Source organism: Mytilus edulis, chromosome 14, assembly GCF_963676685.1.
Source record: "Mytilus edulis chromosome 14, xbMytEdul2.2, whole genome shotgun sequence".
Classification (NCBI taxonomy): Eukaryota; Metazoa; Mollusca; class Bivalvia; order Mytilida; family Mytilidae; genus Mytilus; species Mytilus edulis.
Window position 1 is genome coordinate 4,199,416 of NC_092357.1, and position 21,384 is coordinate 4,220,799.

General features: G+C 35.6%; 1 protein-coding gene across 2 annotated transcripts; it reads left to right on the forward strand.

The window, feature by feature from the left end:
* The first annotated feature begins 1,077 nt into the window (after positions 1 to 1,077).
* On the forward strand, positions 1,078 to 20,850 carry LOC139503547 (uncharacterized). Of its 2 annotated transcripts, none has more exons than XM_071293345.1 (4): positions 1,078 to 1,213; positions 9,701 to 9,781; positions 16,645 to 17,543; positions 20,356 to 20,850. In XM_071293345.1, exons 2-4 carry the CDS (start codon positions 9,756 to 9,758, stop codon positions 20,535 to 20,537), a joined length of 1,107 nt encoding a protein of 368 aa, XP_071149446.1. In that variant the 5' UTR covers positions 1,078 to 1,213; positions 9,701 to 9,755; the 3' UTR covers positions 20,538 to 20,850. The 2 variants fall into 2 exon arrangements, with proteins under 2 accessions (XP_071149446.1, XP_071149447.1); XM_071293346.1 differs by lacking the exon at positions 1,078 to 1,213 and adding an exon at positions 5,524 to 5,648.
* Positions 20,851 to 21,384: the final 534 nt, after the last annotated feature.

The following is a 21,384-nucleotide window of genomic DNA, read 5'->3' on the forward strand; positions in this document are numbered from 1 at the left end:
CATAAAGTAATACATAAAGTTTCAAGTAAATATTAATTTGTTCTTCTATTTCATGTGTCACTGTGTTTAGACCTATTACATCATTCAGATATAAAGAAAAAAGAAAAGGAGATAAATTTTCTCCTTGTCTAACACCTATATTACATGGAAAGTATTCGGTAGTATCACCATTAAATGAAATACGAGATTTAATACTACTATACATATTAAAAATTACATTATACATTTTACCATTTATATCATTTAATAGTAATTTTTGCCACAGGCCATTTCTCCAAACGGTATCAAAAGCTTTAGCAAAATCGATAAAAGCACAAAAAAGTTTCCTCTTTTTGTTTTTCATCGTCTGAATGAGAGAATATAAAATAAATAAATTATCAATAGTGGAGTATCCTTTCCGGAAGCCTCCTTGGTTTTCGCATATTAAGCTATATTCTTTCGAATATTTATTTAATCTGTTATTTAATACAGATGTGAAAAGTTTCCCAAAGCAGCTTATTATGGTGATAGGTCTAAAATTCTTTGGATCAAATTTATCCCCTTTATTTTTAAACACTGGAATTATATCACCCCATAACCATTCTTCGGGTACAATACCTGTATCAAAAATTACATTAAATAGTTTTACATAAATATCACACATAACACTGAAAGAATGCTTCAGATATTCATTAACAATTCTATCATTAGAAGATGCTTTATTATTTTTCAGACCCTTTAAAGCATTTTCAACTTCCTCACGAGTTATTACAGAGTTAATATGTACATTCAAACTATCTACATCAACCTGGCTTTCCGAAGGATTTGCATTATCTTCATTTTCACCGCTATTCAAATCTTTAAAATAATCAAACAAAATAGTAATTGGGATATCTGGAGTTTTGGATTTTTTGTTACCGTTTAAAATTTTCCAGTATTCCTTTGGATTTTTTTATTTCAAAGTGCTAATCTTGTTTCTAATTTTCTTGCGGTGTTTATTTATACTTTTCCATTGTTTTTTTGTATAAGATATTATAAATATCGGAAACATCAATAATTGTGTTAACATCCTTGTTTTGTAGGATTAAATACTTTAAATCATTTTACAACTGACTGCGCTCAAGTAACTTTACAAACTAATAGTTAAAATCAATACATAGATATCTTCTATTCAATAACATTAAATATCGAGATAATTCATACGTAACAGACCAATAGTGACGTACTAAAGAAGGTAAGTAAGATTTATTTTGTTTGGATTTGACAATAGATCGAGTTTCGTGTCTAGACATGGCCACCATTCTCAGGTCGTACTTTTACAATGACTTTCCCTCTACAATAAAACGAGTGTCGCGTATAGGCATGGCCACCATTTTCAAGTCGTACTTTTACAGAGTATATTTTAAGACATATTCGTCAGTCTTTTTAGACCGTACTTAGCATAATCTGGTCAATACTCTTAGACCGTACTTATACGCTCAGGGCCGTAACTAGGGTTCGAATTCAGGGGAGGCAGGGTTTTGGGGACCGCCGATTGAGGTCCCCACTAGATAGAGGGATTGGGGCACAGCCCCCGCCTATTTTTTTCTCTCAGTCGTTGGCTAAAAATGACCCGTTTCCCTTCGATTTCCTTACTTTAAGAAACATCAGTATTGCTTGAACCTGGAAGATTGCTGTTCGGGGTGAGCCAAGGGTCCGTCTTGACGGCCGTACTTTGACCTATAATTGTTAACATTAAATAAAATTGTGACCGCGGATTTATTTCTCAAATGATATGGCTAAAAATTACCCGTTTTCCTTCGATTTCCTTACTTTAAGAAAGATCAGTTTGCTGGATCCTTGGACCATTTTTCATGCAAACAATTTTGATATTTAAAGATATTTTTTTTTAAACTGGAAAGTTAAAAAAACATATAAAGCAAGATTATAGAACGCATGATGGTTTTTTTATCGAGGATCTTGACTTTCAATATTGTTGAAAAGAGGGACGAAAGATACCAAAGGGACAGCTGAAACAGACATGCATATAATATAACAACAACCAGGGACTTTCTATACTAGTCTAGTATATACTTAGTATATACAGTCCCTGCTACAACGAAATCGAATGGGAGTGTTTACCTACTAAGACATTGACCATACTGTCTTCGTACGATCGGGAGACTAAAAAAAAACCCGATCCAACAGCTAATTCAGCCGGTAACGAATTTCCGATATCTTAAAAGATTCACAATACAAAAGGAGCTTCCTCTGCTTAATTGAGCCCCCAAATAAATGTGAATAGTTAAGTTTTTATTCAAAATTATCGAAAGCAAAGATTCATATGTGTTCTCGTACGAATACTGACCCCCTCAATACTGAATAACAGAAGGACGGCCACACGAACAAAGAAAAAAAAACAAATACTGAAACGGTTCACTTTCGATCAAAACTCCGACAGACATATCACGTATCATGATAACACTGTTTAAACTGTAAACTTGTGCTGTTTATAATATAAATTTAAGTTCTTCGTGTACATATTGTCAATATTTGATTTGATTACTTAAAAAAAAAATTGGTGTAGAAAATTCAGGGGAGGCAACTGACGCTGTCTGTAGGGACGGATCAAGCCATTCTTACTCTTAGGTATCCGGTCGTTCCGGCCACAGGCACTTGTTTTCTATCCATGGGAAGATCTACTATCCCTATATATTCTCGTAATCACTTAATTCAATCAAATCCTGATTAATTAAAGTTATGTTATCAACAAGGTCTTTGTAGTTTGATCTTTTGTTTGGTGTTTGGTGTTTATATAATAATAATTAATTGTATTTTTTTCAGGTAACATCAGAGGCTTCTATAACACATGTTACACTTGTTTTTCTTTTGTAATATCGAATATAGTCAATTTATTTTTCTTAAAATTGACAATAATTTGAATAGTTGTGTGTAGATAAAAAAAAAAAAAACAAGTAATATGAGTATCCATTATTCTTTATTGCAAGAAAATAACAAACCAATGACACTAAATGCACACGTTGGTCCCATAACACACAAGGAAAAGCCATTGTGATATAAAAACAAACGCATTCTGTATTCTCTTTTATAGAAAGGACTAGGCAAATCAAACAACATTTCTCAATTTGAGAATTTTTAGAACTTAAAAGAAAAACAAAATTTGTATGTATCAGCTTGGGGCTCGGCCTGTACCGTTGTATATGTAGCTATTTGTTACAACACAAGATAAGACTTATTGGATCACAGTCGGCGTTTTACGTTTCCGCAAAAAAAAAGTCTATGTTTTCGGAAATAAATACCTTACTTTTCCGCGAAAATAGTAACCATTCCGGAAAAAATATATTAAAGATAATTAATCTGAGTACCTTGAACCGTTGATTGTACTGAGGAGCATGAAATTTTTGTAATAGCAGTATGCATTGCGCATTTGAAGTCAATTTATCTACCTCAGGCTGGAGATTTAGTCTTCGGGTTGTGCACAAATCAATAAGCAGATCTCACATTTTGATAAAAAATGGAAGTAACACAAACACAAGAGGAATGAAGTTGCCATTTTACACCCATGTATCGAATAGTTAACCGTGCCATCCATGCAAATATCACTTGAGTTATTTCATTACATAGACAATCATAGACATTTCAAGTTGGCGAAACACAAAAATATAACGATTCCGACATCATCATCTTTCACTAAGGTGAAACTTTCATATTTTTTTTACTTCTAGTATATTGTAGATAGAAGATCAGAACCCTTTTTGTATGCTCATCTAAAGAAAATATTTTTCAAAGGCCTTTTTTTTTTTTTACTGTACACCATACACCTTTTACATTATAATAAAAAAAAATCAGAAACATTTATGAATTACAATTAATATATATCTTTATTCTTATTCCTTATAAATATATTTTTTATTGGGGCCGGATCGACTTGGGACGGATCGACCCGAAAGACCGTACGTATACGCTGTCTTCAGGGACGGATCCAGTCATTCTTACTCAGACAGTAGTTATACGCTGTCTGCAGGGACGGATCCAGTCATTCTTACTCAGACAGTAGTTATACGCTGTCTGCAGGGACGAATCCAGTCATTCTTACTTTTCGACCGTACTTATACGCTGTCTGCAGGGACGGATCCAGCCATTCTTACTCTGAGACCGCACTTATACGCTGTCTGCAGGGATGGATCCAGTCATTCTTACTTTTAGCCCGTACTTATACGCTGTCCGCAGGGACGGATCCAGTCGTTCTTACTCTTAAACCGTACTTATACGCTGTCTGCAGGGACGGAACCAGCCGTTCTTACTCTGAGACCGTACTTATACGCTGTCTGCAGGGATAGATCCAGCAATTCTTACTCTGAGACCGTACTTATACGTTGTCTGTAGGGACGGATCCAGCCATTCTTACTCTGAGACCGTAGTTATACGTTGTCTGCAGGGACGGATCCAGCCATTCTTAAGAAGGGGTCCAAATCCAGGAGAAAGAGGGGTTTCCAACAACCGTACCCGCCCCCCCCAAAAAAAAACCTGGACCCACTACGTTAGAAATCCGGCCAGTATTATCAAACCATACTTGTAAGATCTTGTAAACACTCTGTTAGAAATCTGACCAGTATTCTCAAACTGTACTTATACACCAGTCTGTAAAAGATCTTGTCAGTATTCTCAAACCGTACTTATACACTAGTCTATAAAAGATCTTGTTAGTATTCTCAGACCGTACTTATACAACAGTGTGTTAAAGATCTTGTCCGTATTCTCAGACCGTACCGTTATACACCAGTCTGTTCATAATCGGACCAATACTCTTAAACCGTACCTATATATATGCTGTCTATTAGAAATCTTACCAGTATTTTATTCTAATACCGTACTAATAAAAGTCTTTAACCGTATGTTACTTTTGTATTCATAGTATGTTCGAAATATGGTCTGTATTAGTCTGTTCAAAATCTGGTCATTAGTTTCAGACCGTATACTTACTATGTACAGTCTGTTTGAAATCTTGCCAGTCAGTGTTTTCAGGCCGTGTTTAAATCTATAAGTCGTGAATATTGCAAGTTGTTGTCATCGATCCCCCTTTTTGATGTCTTTCCATCCCTTCCTCTCTCTTTCATTGGCAAATATCTGCATATAACATTTTGTCAATTCACATGACATGCTTTTTGTTGTTTCATAAGCATGTTAGATTAACCGAAAGTCTATTTTAATTCCGGATACACACTACTATGGCCAGGTAACACCTCTCATGGGTTTGTAGATGAACTTTTACAAGGCTAATTTCTGTCCCTATCATACACTAATTTTTACAGTGACAGTTTTATCATTCGAATGGTTTTAAAATGTAACAGCACACACGTATAGACAAATCAACATATTTCTATTTAGAGTCTAAAAAACGAACAGACTTCGATTAATTGGATCTGCCCCTTATATATATATCATATTAGCTATTTAAAATAAATTAGAAAAAAAGATTTAAACAACAGATTTCGATCAATTGATTTTTCTTTAAAGATGATCGTCAAATCTTTTGTAATTAAGTCATCACGACAATCACGTGACATAGATTGACGTCTTCATCATCTGTTACAGTGACATCAAATAATGTTTCACGATGATATGTGTTTGTCATGGATAAATACGTGTACAAGATTCGATTATAACTTGTGAGTAATTTTAAATTACTGTTTTGCTAAGTAACACGAGTAAGGCACATTCCAGCTATTTATCTTTTTTTATTGGTCTTGACAGTCCGTTATTGAAATATTTTTTTTAATGTTTCTTATTAAAGATAAAATTTGTGTTTTGTTCCGAGAAAATATTTCATGCTTTCCCCCTCTGCATCCCACAATAAATGAATGGTCGGTGCATCTTCAGCGTCTCCCCCTGCCCATCCCACAACAAATGAATGATCGGTGCATCTTAAGCGTCTCCCCCTGCCCATCCCACAACAAATGAATGGTCGGCGCATCTTCAGCGTCTCCCCCTGCCAATCCCACAACAAATGAATGGTCGGTGCATCGTAAGCGTCTCCCCCTCTGCATCCCACAACAAATGAATGATCGGTTCATCTTCAGCGTCTCCCCCTGCCCATCCCACAACAAATGAATGGTCGGTGCATCTTCAGCGTCTCCCCCTGCCAATCCCACAACAAATGAATTGTCGGTGCATCTTAAGCGTCTCCCCCTGCCAATCCCACAACAAATGAATGGTCGGCGCATCTTAAGCGTCTCCCCCTCCCCATCCCACAACAAATGAATGATCGGTGCATCTTAAGCGTCTCCCCCTGCCCATCCCACAACAAATGAATGGTCGGCGCATCTTAAGCGTCTCCCCCTCCCCATCCCACAACAAATGAATGATCGGTGCATCTTAAGCGTCTCCCCCTGCCCATCCCAAAACAAATGAATGATCGGTGCATCTTAAGCGTCTCCCCCTGCCCATCCCACAACAAATGAATGATCGGTGCATCTTAAGCGTCTCCCCCTGCCAATCCCACAACAAATGAATGGTCGGTGCATCTTAAGCGTCTCCCCCTGCCCATCCCACAACAAATGAATGATCGGTGCATCTTAAGCGTCTCCCCCTGCCCATCCCACAACAAATGAATGGTCGGTGCATCTTAAGCGTCTCCCCCTGCCCATCCCACAACAAATGAATGATCGGTGCATCTTAAGCGTCTCCCCCTGCCAATCCCACAACAAATGAATGGTCGGTGCATCTTAAGCGTCTCCCCCTGCCAATCCCACAACAAATGAATGATCGGTGCATCTTAAGCGTCTCCCCCTGTCCATCCCACAACAAATGAATGATCGGTGCATCTTAAGCGTCTCCCCCTGCCCATCCCACAACAAATGAATGGTCGGTGCATCTTAAGCGTCTCCCCCTGCCCATCCCACAACAAATGAATGATCGGTGCATCTTAAGCGTCTCCCCCTGCCCATCCCACAACAAATGAATGATCGGTGCATCTTAAGCGTCTCCCCCTGCCCATCCCACAACAAATGAATGGTCGGTGCATCTTCAGCGTCTCCCCCTCCCCATTCCACAACAAATGAATGATCGGTGCATCTTAAGCGTCTCCCCCTGCCCATCCCACAACAAATGAATTGTCGGTGCATCTTCAGCGTCTCCCCTGCCCATCCCACAACAAATGAATGGTCGGTGCATCTTAAGCGTCTCCCCCTGCCCATCCCACAACAAATGAATGATCGGTGCATCTTAAGCGTCTCCCCCATCCCATCCCACAACAAATGAATGGTCGGTGCATCTTAAGCGTCTCCCCCTGCCCATCCCACAACAAATGAATGATCGGTGCATCTTAAGCGTCTCCCCCTGCCCATCCCACAACAAATGAATTGTCGGTGCATCTTCAGCGTCTCCCCTGCCCATCCCACAACAAATGAATGGTCGGTGCATCTTAAGCGTCTCCCCCTGCCCATCCCACAACAAATGAATGATCGGTGCATCTTAAGCGTCTCCCCCATCCCATCCCACAACAAATGAATGGTCGGTGCATCTTAAGCGTCTCCCCCTGCCCATCCCACAACAAATGAATGGTCGGTGCATCTTAAGCGTCTCCCCCTGCCAATCCCACAACAAATGAATGGTCGGTGCATCTTAAGCGTCTCCCCCTGCCCATCCCAAAACAAATGAATGATCGGTGCATCTTCAGCGTCTCCCCCTGCCCATCCCACAACAAATGAATTGTCGGTGCATCTTCAGCGTCTCCCCTGCCAATCCCACAACAAATGAATGGTCGGTGCATCTTCAGCGTCTCCCCTGCCCATCCCACAACAAATGAATGGTCGGTGCATCTTCAGCGTCCCCCCCTGCCCATCCCACAACAAATGAATGATCGGTGCATCTTCAGCGTCTCCCCCTGCCCATCCCACAACAAATGAATGATCGGTGCATCTTAAGCGTCTCCCCCTCCCATCCCACAACAAATGAATGGTCGGTGCATCGTAAGCGTCTCCCCCTCCCATCCCACAACAAATGAATGGTCGGCGCATCTTAAGCGTCTTCCCCTCCCCATCCCAAAACAAATGAATGGTCGGCGCATCTTAAGCCTCTCCCCCTCCCCATCCCAAACAAATGAATGGTCGGCGCATCTTAAGCGTCTCCCCCTCCCCATCCCACAACAAATGAATGGTCGGTGCATCTTAAGCGTCTGGACGAATGAGATCGACGTTAAAAACGAGTTGAACCCCTGGCTTATCCCGTAAGAATACTGTATTTAGTACGAGGCTTCAGACGAGATCGTCTAACTTGTTGAAACACGAAAGGTCTTCATTTGCTTTTTTTTTGTAAGAGCGCTGCTTTCAGACCGAGGATTTGGTCTGGACCGTACTATCCATGTTTTTTTCACAATAAAACGGTGTCACATGAAGCTACTCTCCATGCACCTGAAAATACATGATTCCTTTGCAACAAATTTGATATTCCTAAATACCAAGTGTCAAGGCAAATTCACCCCCCCCCCCCCCCCCCTCCCCACTTTAACATGCATGCACCTTCATTTTTCAGTAGCAGTCCATATTTCCTAAGCTTCCTTTATCTCTGTCCCTGTGCAACCATAATTATGCAATGGATGTTAAGTTAATGTGTTCTTGTCCTATACTATATATATTATAATGTAATATTTGCTACTGGACGTTGTGCAACAAACGTTCAATAAATCTTTTAAACGTTCTACCTGGGCTCTGTTGTTCATCTTGTCATTATTTAAACCGTTGATTATATTTAATGACATAGCGAGTCGTTCATTTTCTGTTGTTCAACAATATTTTACAAGTTGAACAACATGATAATCACTGGTGTTAAACTGATAACCGTAACTGGAATTACGACGATCCTAATATGGCGACAGCAGAAATAGATATTATATTTCAGTCATTTTTCTCAAATGTAGCATGTATTGGTCAATAGTTACTCAGTTGCAAGGTTTTTCTATACTATTACATCATATTTGAATCGTAACGGTGCACTATAATTGTGTAAGCGCCTAAATTTTCCCGTCGAAAAAATCGGAATGATAATCGTAATTCCAAAAAGTGATTATCGTAATTTCGGTAGTAGAAACTGAGAAGATAATCGTAACTGCGATAGTGCATGGTTGATTGATATTAACACTGAACATTGTCTATCTATATATATATATATAATACATGCAATAGCATATGTTGAAAATATGGTGAGGAATTAATCACGGAAACGTTTTAACATCTTATAACATTTCTTTTTGTGCATATGATATGATTAATAGTTCTAATGTAAACAGCTACATACTAGTATATATTAAAATTGGAATGGGAAAGTGGGGACAAGCTTCAAGATATTTGGAAATGGGGAAACACAAACTATGTTAGAATACAGAAAACTCCAGGAACTAGGAATGATACAAAATATGGGAATGAGCGAAACTTTTAAAGATTTGTATCCGTAATTTTGTTGATACTTGTAAAATACCATAAGAGTTTTATTTAGTTAATGTATGGTATAAAAAGATGTTATGTATAAATCAAGTTTAAATCCTTGAACATTTTACAAAGTGAATCCATTAAATACATTACATGTAAATCTGTTGTAATGTTTAAATAAAATAAAATAAAATATTTGAAGCCTTGTTTTACCAAAGGCATTGATCTTTATTATAATATCCACGATTTTGTTGATAGCTATATATACGTCAATGTATGTATTTTATTTATTGTAGATATATGAGATCAATGGGTTTAAGCATTCATTTTTGTGGAAAATAAGGGAACGGTATGAAACAAGAACCAACGTTTATCATGTAAGTATTAAATTATAAACAATATCGTATTCATTCGCGGTTTTAGATAAATGTATGGAGGGCTGTTATAAGTTAAAGTCATAAGAAACCTCAAATTAAAAAAAATTATGCATATGTTTTTTTATAACTCAATGGATAGTTTATATTAAAGGACTTATGTAGATATACTTTTTTCTGAAGAAAATTCTTTAATTTATTCATAGTTAGAAGAAGTTTACTTTATTTTAATTGCTTCCTTCCAGGAAGCAATACCCCCGACATATTTTCCGTATGCAAAGTGACCTCAGTGTGACCCATCTCGTAAAAATCCGGTGATCACAATACGCATGGATGTCCTTAAAATAAACTATTATCTGAATTTACATGTTAAACATGTGCTCACTTACCATGCTTTTTTGTTGATTTTTTGTCGATTGTTGACAAACAGGTGACAATCGTGAAACTTCGGCTTCAAAACACGAACTTTAATTACCTGCCTTATTTTCACAACAACACTGACTGGTTGAAAAAAAAATGACGATTATACGAAATTTACACGAAAAAAATGATAAATTTGTGCACAGAAGACTAAGTTAATGATGTTTGTATGCATTGGTTCAAGAATTGGAAGAACATTATTTTTCACCGGTCACTCGTTTCTTATGACTTTAACTATATTTGATGCCCGGAGTGATGAAAATATCAAACTATATACGATATAGCGTATACATTCGAAAATTAAATGTGTATACATAGGGCTGCTATTGGTCAGCAATATGATAGTGGTGCAAGTATTAATTGATTATAGTGGATTTGAAGGTTGACTATATTGCACACTTTTACAAATTCGTGATATGAGAATGATATGTGGTAGCTATAGTCATTTGGTACCATAACCATTTCGTACCATTGCCATTTCGTACCTGTAAATAACAATTTCGCACCAGGAACTTGTCATTTCCTTCCATGACCATAGATTATTTCGTAGCGTAAGAAACTATTTCGTACCATAATGACCAATTTCATACCGTATGGAAATCAAAGCCTTAAAGGCTGTAAAAGCAATTGCTGCCATGTTAATGTTTGGGGACTTTTATTTTTCATCCACATATATACAAGAATTAAACCTGACATGAGTGTTGTCTAGTTAAAAGTAAGAAGGTTTTAACTTTATATAAATAAAAGACTTTAGCAGAAAGTCATTTTTAATATGTTTTATATTTCACAAGGAGACAACACGTTTACCAGGCTAAAGTTGGGGTCAAATATACATGTGCTGAAACATATAACTCAAAAAGAAGTCATCATGGATTATCCCCTGGTAGTGTTTGTAACTTCCTTAGCAGTAATTTCCTTTATTGATTTAATTTTAACAATTTTCTTTATTAATTTATATTTAACCATTAACACAAATGATTAAGTTAAAACATTTCAACTTTCCAGACGCAAATGTTAAAAAACGGGAAAGAAATCAAATATCTTACAAGACATAAACATGTAAAGAATAAATGTATATTTCAGCTTAATAAAAATATTTTCATAATGTTACTTTGTCATCATTTTTAAAACTAAGTTCCAAACATTATTGCTCAGTTGATATGTGTCCTTCTGATGCGGTACGAGCACAGGCACTTGTTTCTATCCATAGGAAGGTCGATTATCCATATAAATAGTTTTATATGGATAGTCGACCTTCCTATGGATAGAAACAAGTGCATGTGGGTACGAGATAACTACAATTCTCATGCAATCCCGAAAAGGGGGGTCATCACAGACAAACATGACATTAAATCGTTATCACTGAACTAGTATATATATTGTATAGGGGCCAGCTGAAGGACGCCTCCGGGTGCGGGAATTTTTCGCTGCATTGAAGACCTGTTGGTGACCTTAATTCTGCTGTTGTATGTTTTTCTATGGTCGGGTTGTTGTCTCTTTGACAAATTCCCCATTTCCATTCTCAATTTTATTATATGAACAAGAACAAACAGTTTTACGTTGCTTTGATATTTATCAATTTTTAGGAAACATTGCGAAAAATGATCTTCATTATTTCGAAAACATGTGAAATAAAATTGCTAACACGGTGGACCGACGAGTGTCAACAAACGTAGTAGACTTGTTCACTGAAAAGACGAGGATAATGGTTTCATCTGACAAGTCACATTTGTTATGCAAACCCAGTTTTGATCATGATATTTAAAAAGACGTACTTTTTTTCAATCTATGTATTAATAAACTAGAAAATTCCAAATTGTAAATATCTCTTCATCTGGACCGACTTGGCATCTACTACGTTTGGACGGGTCCATTTCATTAGTAAGGTGATCGATAAATATTACGGAGTTTTGACAGAAAAGGAAAACGAACTTATTGTTATGTGTTTTCAACAAGGGTTTCGTTCCGCTAAATTATTTGCGCAAATAAAGTTTGTCTATTTTTAGATTACAGGTAATAATTTGACACTACGCATTAACCTGCGTAGTGATTTTGATTTTACGATAAATGTATGAATGAACGATAATTTTATGAATGAATAAGAGCACCTGACCTCTTAAAGAAACACAAATTAAACATAAAAAAACCGTATTTATTAGGAGATAATTCAGTTAAATTTTCAATACTAAATCAACAACTGAAATGAATCCATATTTTGTTGAAACATCGTACTAACGGCGGAAAACGGATTCGCATTTATAAAAATGTACTTTTTTTCACTCGGACTTCTATGTTATTTGATAGTCAAACGGTTGACCCTTTAAATACAAAAATACATCTACAAGAACATATTCTGAAACTTCTTAAATCCACTAACGTTTTTTTAAAGTTTCAAGCTATGTATTGCATTAGAAAACATACATAGGTGTTAAAGAATGACTGACCAGGAGCCTGTTTAACAAAATACTGTGGCTTGATCTGGGCGGAGTCTCTGATCTGGGTCACAAAGATGGCCATACGCGACGGCATAAAAGCAATTGCTTTAAAAATGGCTGTAGCATTTCGTACCAACAAGTATAACTAATTTCAAAAATAGCTTACAATGCATTTTGGTATGAAATGTTCAGCATTATTATCTTACATAATTTTATGCAACGAAATGATATACCTTACATTCTCAAAAATGATACGAAAGGGTAAACATTATAATTCTTCCATTTGGCACGAAATGGTATAATGTTCCATATGCATAATACGCAATGGTTTACATTTTAATTCTTTTATATGGTACGAAATGGTTTACATTTTAATTCTTTTATATGGTACGAAATGGTTTACATTTTAATTCTTTTATATGGTACGCAATGGTTTACATTTTAATTCTTTTATATGGTACGAAATGGTTTACATTTTAATTCTTCTTCTTTTATATGGTACGAAATGGTATACATTTTGATTCTTCTATATGGTACGGAATGGTATACATTTTAATTCTTTTATATGGTACGAAATGGTTTACATTATTTTAATTCTTCCATATGGTACGAAATGGTATACATTTTAATTCTTCCATATGGTACGAAATAGTATGCATTTTAATTCTTCCATATGGTACGAAATAGTATGCATTTTAATTCTTCCATATGGTACGAAATGGTTTTGGTACGAAATGACTAAGATTCACTGTACAACAATCCACTTTGATAATTTTTTTACTTCTCGAAAAATAGAAATAAAGCATGCTTTTAAAATTAACAAACATGTAATTGAATTTGAAAAAAAAAACAATTACCGGTTTTAGACATGGCAGAATTAATGTTCTAGTATAAAATGGAGATACTTTCTGATTTTATAAAATTTAAAAATTGAATGTTTATCGTTTAATAATTCCCGAAATGTTTGTACTTAAATTGCATGTTAAACAAAACCCCACTACATGTCCTTTACTTTATGTACATCTGGTTTTGTTTGGTAGTCGCATGTCAGAGTTTACATTAATCAGCGTGTCTATCCATCCGTCCATGTGTCCGTTAAGGAATCCGTCCGTCCGTCTGTCAGTGTTTACATTAATCAGCGTGTCTATCCATTCGCCCATGTGTCCGTTAAGGAATCCGTCCGTACGTCTGTCAGTGTTTACATTAATCAGCGTGTCTATCCATCCGTCCATGTGTCTTTTAATGAATCCGCCCGACCGTCTGTCAGTGTTTACATTAATCAGTGTCTATCCATCCGTCTATGTGTCTGTTAAGGAATCCGTCCGTCCGTCTGTCAGTGTTTACATTAATCAGCGTGTCTATCCATCCGTCCATGTGTCTGTTAAGGAATCCGTCCGTCCGTCTGTCAGTGTTTACATTAATCAGCGTGTCTATCCATCCGTCCATGTGTCCGTTAAGGAATCCGTCTGTCCGTCTGTCAGTGTTTACATTGATCAGGGTGTCTATCCATCCGCCCATATTTCCGTTAAGGAATCCGTCCGTCCGTCTGTCAGTGTTTACATTAATCAGCGTGTCTATCCATCCGTCCATATGTCCGATAAGGAATCCGTCTGTCCGTCTGTCAATGTTTATATTAATCAGCGTGTCTATCCATCCGTCCATGTCTCCGTTAAGGAATACGTCCGTCCGTCTGTCAGTGTTTACATTAATCAGCGTGTTTATCCATCCGCCCATGTCTCCGTTTAGGAATCCGTCCGTCCGTCTGTCAGTGTTTACATTAATCAGCGTGTCTATCCATCCGTCCATGTCTCCATTAAGGAATCCGTCCGTCCGTCTGTCAGTGTTTACATTAATCAGCGTGTCTATCCATCCGTCCATGTCTCCGTTAAGGAATCCGTCCGTCCGTCTGTCAGTGTTTACATTAATCAGCGTGTCTATCCATTCGCCCATGTCTCCGTTAAGGAATCAGTCCGTCCGTCTGTCAGTGTTTACATTAATCAGCGTGACTATCCATTCGCCCATGTCTCCGTTAAGGAATCCGTCCGTCCATCTGTCAGTCAATCCGTCAAAACATGTGTTTTCTACCTTTAAAACACCTGGGAGTTCGAATATGAAACTTGATAATTATGAATTAAGAATGGAAATAGTGAATATGTCAAAGAGACAACAACCCGACAAAAGAGTAGATGTATGTTGGCATGAATATTCACCACTGTTACATGTGTTAGAGGCAGGATATATCGCAAACACTTTGTTTAACTTACTCACCATTTTTCAAACATTGTTTCTGTACCCTTACTGTTATACTCATTTTGGTTTGGTAATAACACTTTACATGTTATTTACTAAATCGGACAATACTACAATTTGTATTGTGCACACGAAGAAAAAAACCCGTACAGTGGCAGTAAAAGTAAAAACTTGATTCAACTAGAAAATATAAATCACCACAAAAAAACACCTTATAGCTTGGTGTTTGGTATGAGCCAAGGCTCCATCTTCAAAGCCGTACTTTATACTATAATGGTTAACTTTAACAGATTGTGACTACGATGGAGAGTTGCATACTAAATCTTCCTTATGTTTATATATGTCGTGTACATGTTATTATTTTGTACAGGTTATTTATTACTTGTACAAAATTTTCATACAAGTAATTACTTGTATGATGCCATCATACAGGTTATTACTCGTATAAATATAATTGTACAAGTAATAACCTGTACAAATTTTGTGGAGAAAAAGATAATAAGTTGTACAAATCATTATTTTACATTGGCCTATTTGAAGTTCACAACAAATTGTTTCCCTTTTAACGTATTATTCATTACTTTGCCTAAAGGTATAAATTCTTAAGGCAATATGATATTTTGAGTGTAGCAGACATTGAAAAACTCATTCGCAAAGGCGACTTTTTTTTTTTTTTTTACTATTGTACAGTAGATGAACTTTATCCATTAATTAGAACTGCACATTCTGGAATTGGCCATGGAGGCATCCACAAAACATACAAGGAGTTAATAAAACAATTTGCCAATATCAGCAGAGAAATTATCAGAATTTTCATTCAGATGTGTGAACAGTGTATTTTGAGGAAAAGTCGTACTGCAACCATAAAATTAGTTGTTCGTCCTATCACTTCTACAGACTTTAATTCCCGTTGTCAAGTAGACCTTGTTGACTATCAGTCATTTCCAGATGGAGAATACAAGTGGATCATGCACTACCATTCTACTTAAGGGATCTCCACATATACTGCAAAGTGATAATGGAAGGGAATTTACGGCTAATGTAATTACAGAACTTAAACATGTTAAACTCATTTGGCCAGAGCTGAAATAAATGAATGAAGGGTACCAATTTATTTTTGCTTTTAACGACCATGTCACTTTGCACCAGAAGTCTGTATTTACGTGGAATCTAGCTATTTAGCTAAATTTGCACAAGATGTCACATGAGCTTATGTCATTACTTTGCGTCCTTCGTTCATCTGTAAACTTCTAACATTTCAAAAATAATACTGATAAACACTTGAAAATAAGAACAGAAAAACAAACACAATATAAATTTCAAAAAATACGAAAGATAATGAGTTGTACAAGTTATTATCTTTTTCTCCACAAAATTTGTACAGGTTATTACTTGTACAATTATATTTATACAAGTAATAACCTGTATGATGGCATCATACAAGTAATTACTTGTATGAAAATTTTGTACAAGTAATAACCTGTACAAAATAATAAAATGTACACGAAATATACATTGAAAGTCATGGTCAATTTTAAGTTAAACTTACTACAATAATTAATCCTGTGCATAAATTGTCCAAACCCGCTTGTCAGGATGTGGTGGGGCTCGTGTTACACATTTTTAAGTTTCTTATGTATATAGGGTTTAGTTGACTTGTTTTTTTCTATTCTTTTCTTTTCGAACACATGTTTTGCCGATGCATTACAAGGGTTAGTTTTCCAAATTAATGAATCTATATTCTTTACAATTGTTTTTCAGGAAGTTGGAACCGAAATTGAAACAACTTGCAATAGTCGGACTAATATTTGGGAGTTTATTTTTACAATGGAACGGTACTAAATGTTTGATAGAAGGAGAGGATCTGTTTGAGAACAAATGGACCATAAAAAGTCTCCTGGCTTCAGCAGCCATTGAACTGGTATTCATTCTAGTTGCGTTCAAAACAGAGGAGTTCCGAATGATTGTTGATAATTCCGAAGCGATTACAATTTTCTTTTTCCTCCATGTACTATCAAGTGGTCTGTTGAAATATTACGACAATGTACTTCTTGTAGACAGAGGGACGGACATATATCCACCTCTTATACCAATCATTGTACTGATCTGTCTTGTTATTCGTAAAGGAGCTCGAATACAACATATCACCATGGTTACCACTGGTCTGCTGTCTTTAGGCGCCTTGTTTGTATCGCTTGGTGTCAATAAAGATTTCACCATGAATAGAATAGATTACTTATCGTTTTCCTCTGTTTTTGCAACTGTGTTGAAGCTGATATGCCTTAAACATTTTAAAGATCAAAACATCAAGGTCACACTACGTCTGAGAGCTATTGGTATATTCTTTGCCGGAACTATTGTTGTGATTGTACCCGTTTTAGAATTTACGAACAAATCTAACTTGGGGACGTTTATGCTAGTGTCATCTATGTCTGGTTTAGCTTCTGTGACAGTGTTATACTTATTATATAATCACGTGATGTGTACAAAAACAGTTTTAGAGACATCCGCGTATCTTATGATGGGATACCTATTGCATCAAATACTAGAAAGTGAATCTATAAACATTCTTCCTGTTTTATTTGGTACTTGTGTTTTGATTGCTGCATATATCTGGCACGTGCAGAAGCAACACGACGATTCCAAAGCACCATTTATAGGTAAGAAACGGCACATGTCCTGCCACAATAAAAATTAAAAAAAAAACTTTTAATTTCAAATTGATTGTCCTGCCAAGATAAAGAAATCGAAAATATTTCGATGTAAATTAAAATTCCAAGAAATCGTTTGCTAACGTCTATAATATACAAAAAAACCCACAAATATCGATGCTGCAGAATTTAGAAACAAAACTATTCAATGTTGTATTCTTGCTAGTTTTTGTATGCTTGTTTATTGAATTTTTTGATTTTTTAATTTTCAGCTACAACCCAAAAAAATTAAAAAAATCTTTTATAAAGCACAGTACGCAACATTTAGAGAACTACAATTCAGGTTTGTCACCGTTAATAGGAAAACACGATCAACACATTTCCTTGACTGAAACATTATTCTTATGTAGTACTTTCCGTACTTTGATTTACTTTCTTTGAGTTACTTCCCTTTAATATCAGTCTGATATGATTTATGTAAACCCCATATATCATTTGTATCATTATTCATATGGAATACAAATAAGCACGCTGCTTCTTAATTTGTCATTCTTATCATCGCCATTCGGTCCTAGAGAATATTATCAGTGGATATTTAATAACGACTGTCATACAAATGAGAGGTTTAGCAAGCTATAAAAACAAGTTCAATCCACCATTTTCTACACCTATATCAAGTCAGGAATATGACAGTTGTTATCCATTCGTTTGATGTGTTTGAGTTTTTGATTTTGTCATTTGATTAGGGACTTTCCGTTTTCAATTTTCCTCGGAGTTCAGTATTTTTGTGATTTTACTTTTTACATTGACAATTACATAAAAAATTAAGCTTGCAATTCTTATTATTAAAGTTATGTTATATCATTGAAAATAAACTCATTATAGATACCAGGATTGAAATTCTGTATTTGCATCAGACGCGCGTTTTGTTTACAAAATACTCACCAGTGACGCTTGAATAAAAAAAAAGTTGAAAAAGCTTAAATACAGTACGAAGTCGAAGAGTATTGAGAACCAAAAAATCCTAGGAGTGTTGTCAAATAAATTGTGACTAAAATCAAACATTGTGTATTTTTGTTTTTCTTTGGCTTTTATAATGTTGCCATGGTCCTTGGAGAGCACATACAGTCATATTATTTTGTTTTTCTTTGGCTTTTATAAAGTTGCCATGGTCCTTGGAGAGCACATACAGTCATATTATTTTGTTTTTCTTTGGCTTTTATAATGTTGCCATGGTCCTTGGAGAGCCCATACAGTCATATTATTTTGTTTTTCTTTGGCTTTTATAATGTTGCCATGGTCCTTGGAGAGCACATGCAGTCATATTATTTTGTTTTTATTGACAAAATTTTGTCTGCTCTTTGGTCGGGTTGTTGTTTCTTTGACATATATATTCCCCATTTCCATAATCAATTTTATCATAGAACAAAATAAACTGACAACGCCATGGCTTAAAAGAAAAGATAAACAAAAGTACACACAACATAACATAGAAAAATTGAAGACTTAGAAACATGAACTCCTACAAAACTAGGGGTGATCTCAAAATATGTAATTGACATTGGTTTAACTGTTTTTGCTAATTCGTAGAACCTCACGAACTTATCCTCCATGCCATGCCTAAATATACCTAGAGTATAAATATTTTATGTTATAATTTTAGATATTGTTTCCGTGGGTGCATTTTTTTCTAACCAAAATTTTGAAATCGTTGTGTGGCGTTTGTTGTTGTTTTCTAAACGCTACAAAAGTAGAAATCTTTGTTTACTAACCCTGTTTGAACTTTCAATAATGCATGCACATCTTGTTGGTAAACAGACGATTGACAAACGTATTAGCAAATACCTCGTTTAATCCGGTTGAATATAGAAACAAATGTAGCGTTTGTTCTATAAACAAACGACGAACGACAAACTGTAGACGCATTTTGTTTTAGTTTATGTAAACTTTGCAAACGTATGTTAGAAAGAAATGATCAAAATATATATATAGAGTGCATTTCTTTCTCACCAAAATTTTGTAAATGTTGTGTCGCGTTTTTAGTTGTTTTCTAAACGCTACAAAATTAGAAACAAATACATCGTTTAATAAGTCTTTACTGACCCTGTTTGAACTTTCAATAATGCATGCACATGTTGTTGGTAAACATACTTTTTACTTACGTAGAAACAGATACATCGTTTAATCAGGTTGAAGTTAGAAATAAATGAAGCGTTTGTACTAACAAACGAGACAAACTGTAGACGCATTTTTAGCTTGTGCATAGTTTGTCAAAGTTTATGTTAACTTTGCAAACGTATGTTTGAAAGTAATGCGCGATCAGCCATTTGCATCGTTAGTGTTAGAAAGAAATGCACTCATAGATTCTACCACTGCATCGAATGTGAACGATATTTATCCATTCGAGACAGTTATATTTTTAAATTTAAAACACGAATCTCGCCGAGCGTTTTACATATTTAAAATTTAACTGTCGAGATTGGATAAATATGGGATTCCACGAGGTTTTGTGGTGGAATCTGTTTCTCAAATGATTTTCTAACAATATGCAAGCAAACTTATTCCTACTTTTCGATAGATCTGTTCTTTCTATGTGACGTCAATAGGCATGGTCGCCTTTTTTCATGCCGTCACAATAGGAAATTCAGAGGAAAGCAAGAAAACTCGACATCATAGTCGGATGTTAACCATGCAATGAAGAACTGAGATCAGACGAACAACACCTTGATATTTTTTTTTAATATACAATGGGTTCAGATAGGGATAAACTGATGCAGAATAAGAGAAACTTTGATATACATATTTAATGTTTTAATTTCAGATATATCGTCCACGAGTCATGAGATGTTCACCCGGATGGAGTTTATAATATTCATGGGAGGTGTATTAGCCGTGTTGTTTTACGTGTTACAACCACGTGTTAGTAGTAGGGATATAAATAATCTTAGTTATGTTGGACTGGACAAGATTGTAAGAAAACTATTACATAACAAAGCCAGTTGATAAATGTATAAAACGTAGTGTGTTGATGTAAACGGTTCAGTAAAGGTATTTTGAGGGAGATTTTATCAATTAAACATAATTTATTTAGTTTTATGAATTATTTCATATATGAGTTGATCTTGATTTTGTTTACTGTCAAGTGGCAAATATTTCACATATATTTAGGAGGAGAGCAAATTTAATTAGAATTGTCATTGTGAGCAATAGCGGATGTCACCTGGTCTGCCAATTGCCACTTAACGACAGCCATTTTGAAATTTGTGTATATTGAATGAAAATAATATGATATGCATCAAAACAAATTTAAAGCATTTTCACATTCTATCTGTTTCAATGACAATGGCAGCCATCTTGGAAATTCAAAACCCCGATTACACATTTATACATGGGGGTTAACATTACGGTAAAGTTCAATCATCATTGGTTCAGACAATTCCAAGAAATATTCTGGACAAAAAACTGTGAAACAATAAGAAAGATTACTAGATTTGCGATTGCAAGCAATAGCAGATGGCACCCAAACCCCATTGTCACTAAACTTCAACCATTTTGAGAAGTTTTGAACAGTCAAAACACAAAAAAACATCTCAACCTATCTGCCTGTAAATTTCCTGAAGTTTGGGGTATTTTTCAATGTTTCACATTTTTGAAGTTTTCATGGCAACGGCGGCCATTTTTGGAAATTCCAAGTTCAAAAGTCCAATCGTTACTTGCCTGTTTAAATTTAAATCAAATTTCAATAAGTTTTGAGCATTTTAAAATTTTTGATATTTTTGCTGTTTCCATGGTAACAGTGTCAATTTCGAAAATTCCAATAACAGTTTCAACATTGAGTTATGCCATGTCA

Coding starts and splice junctions, on each gene's coding strand:
- LOC139503547 (XM_071293345.1), top strand. CDS start 9,756: ATGAAACAAGAACCAACGTTTATCAT. Junction 9,782..16,644: donor CAAGAACCAACGTTTATCAT/GTAAGTATTAAA, acceptor ATTGTTTTTCAG/GAAGTTGGAACCGAAATTGA. Junction 17,544..20,355: donor TTCCAAAGCACCATTTATAG/GTAAGAAACGGC, acceptor TTTTAATTTCAG/ATATATCGTCCACGAGTCAT.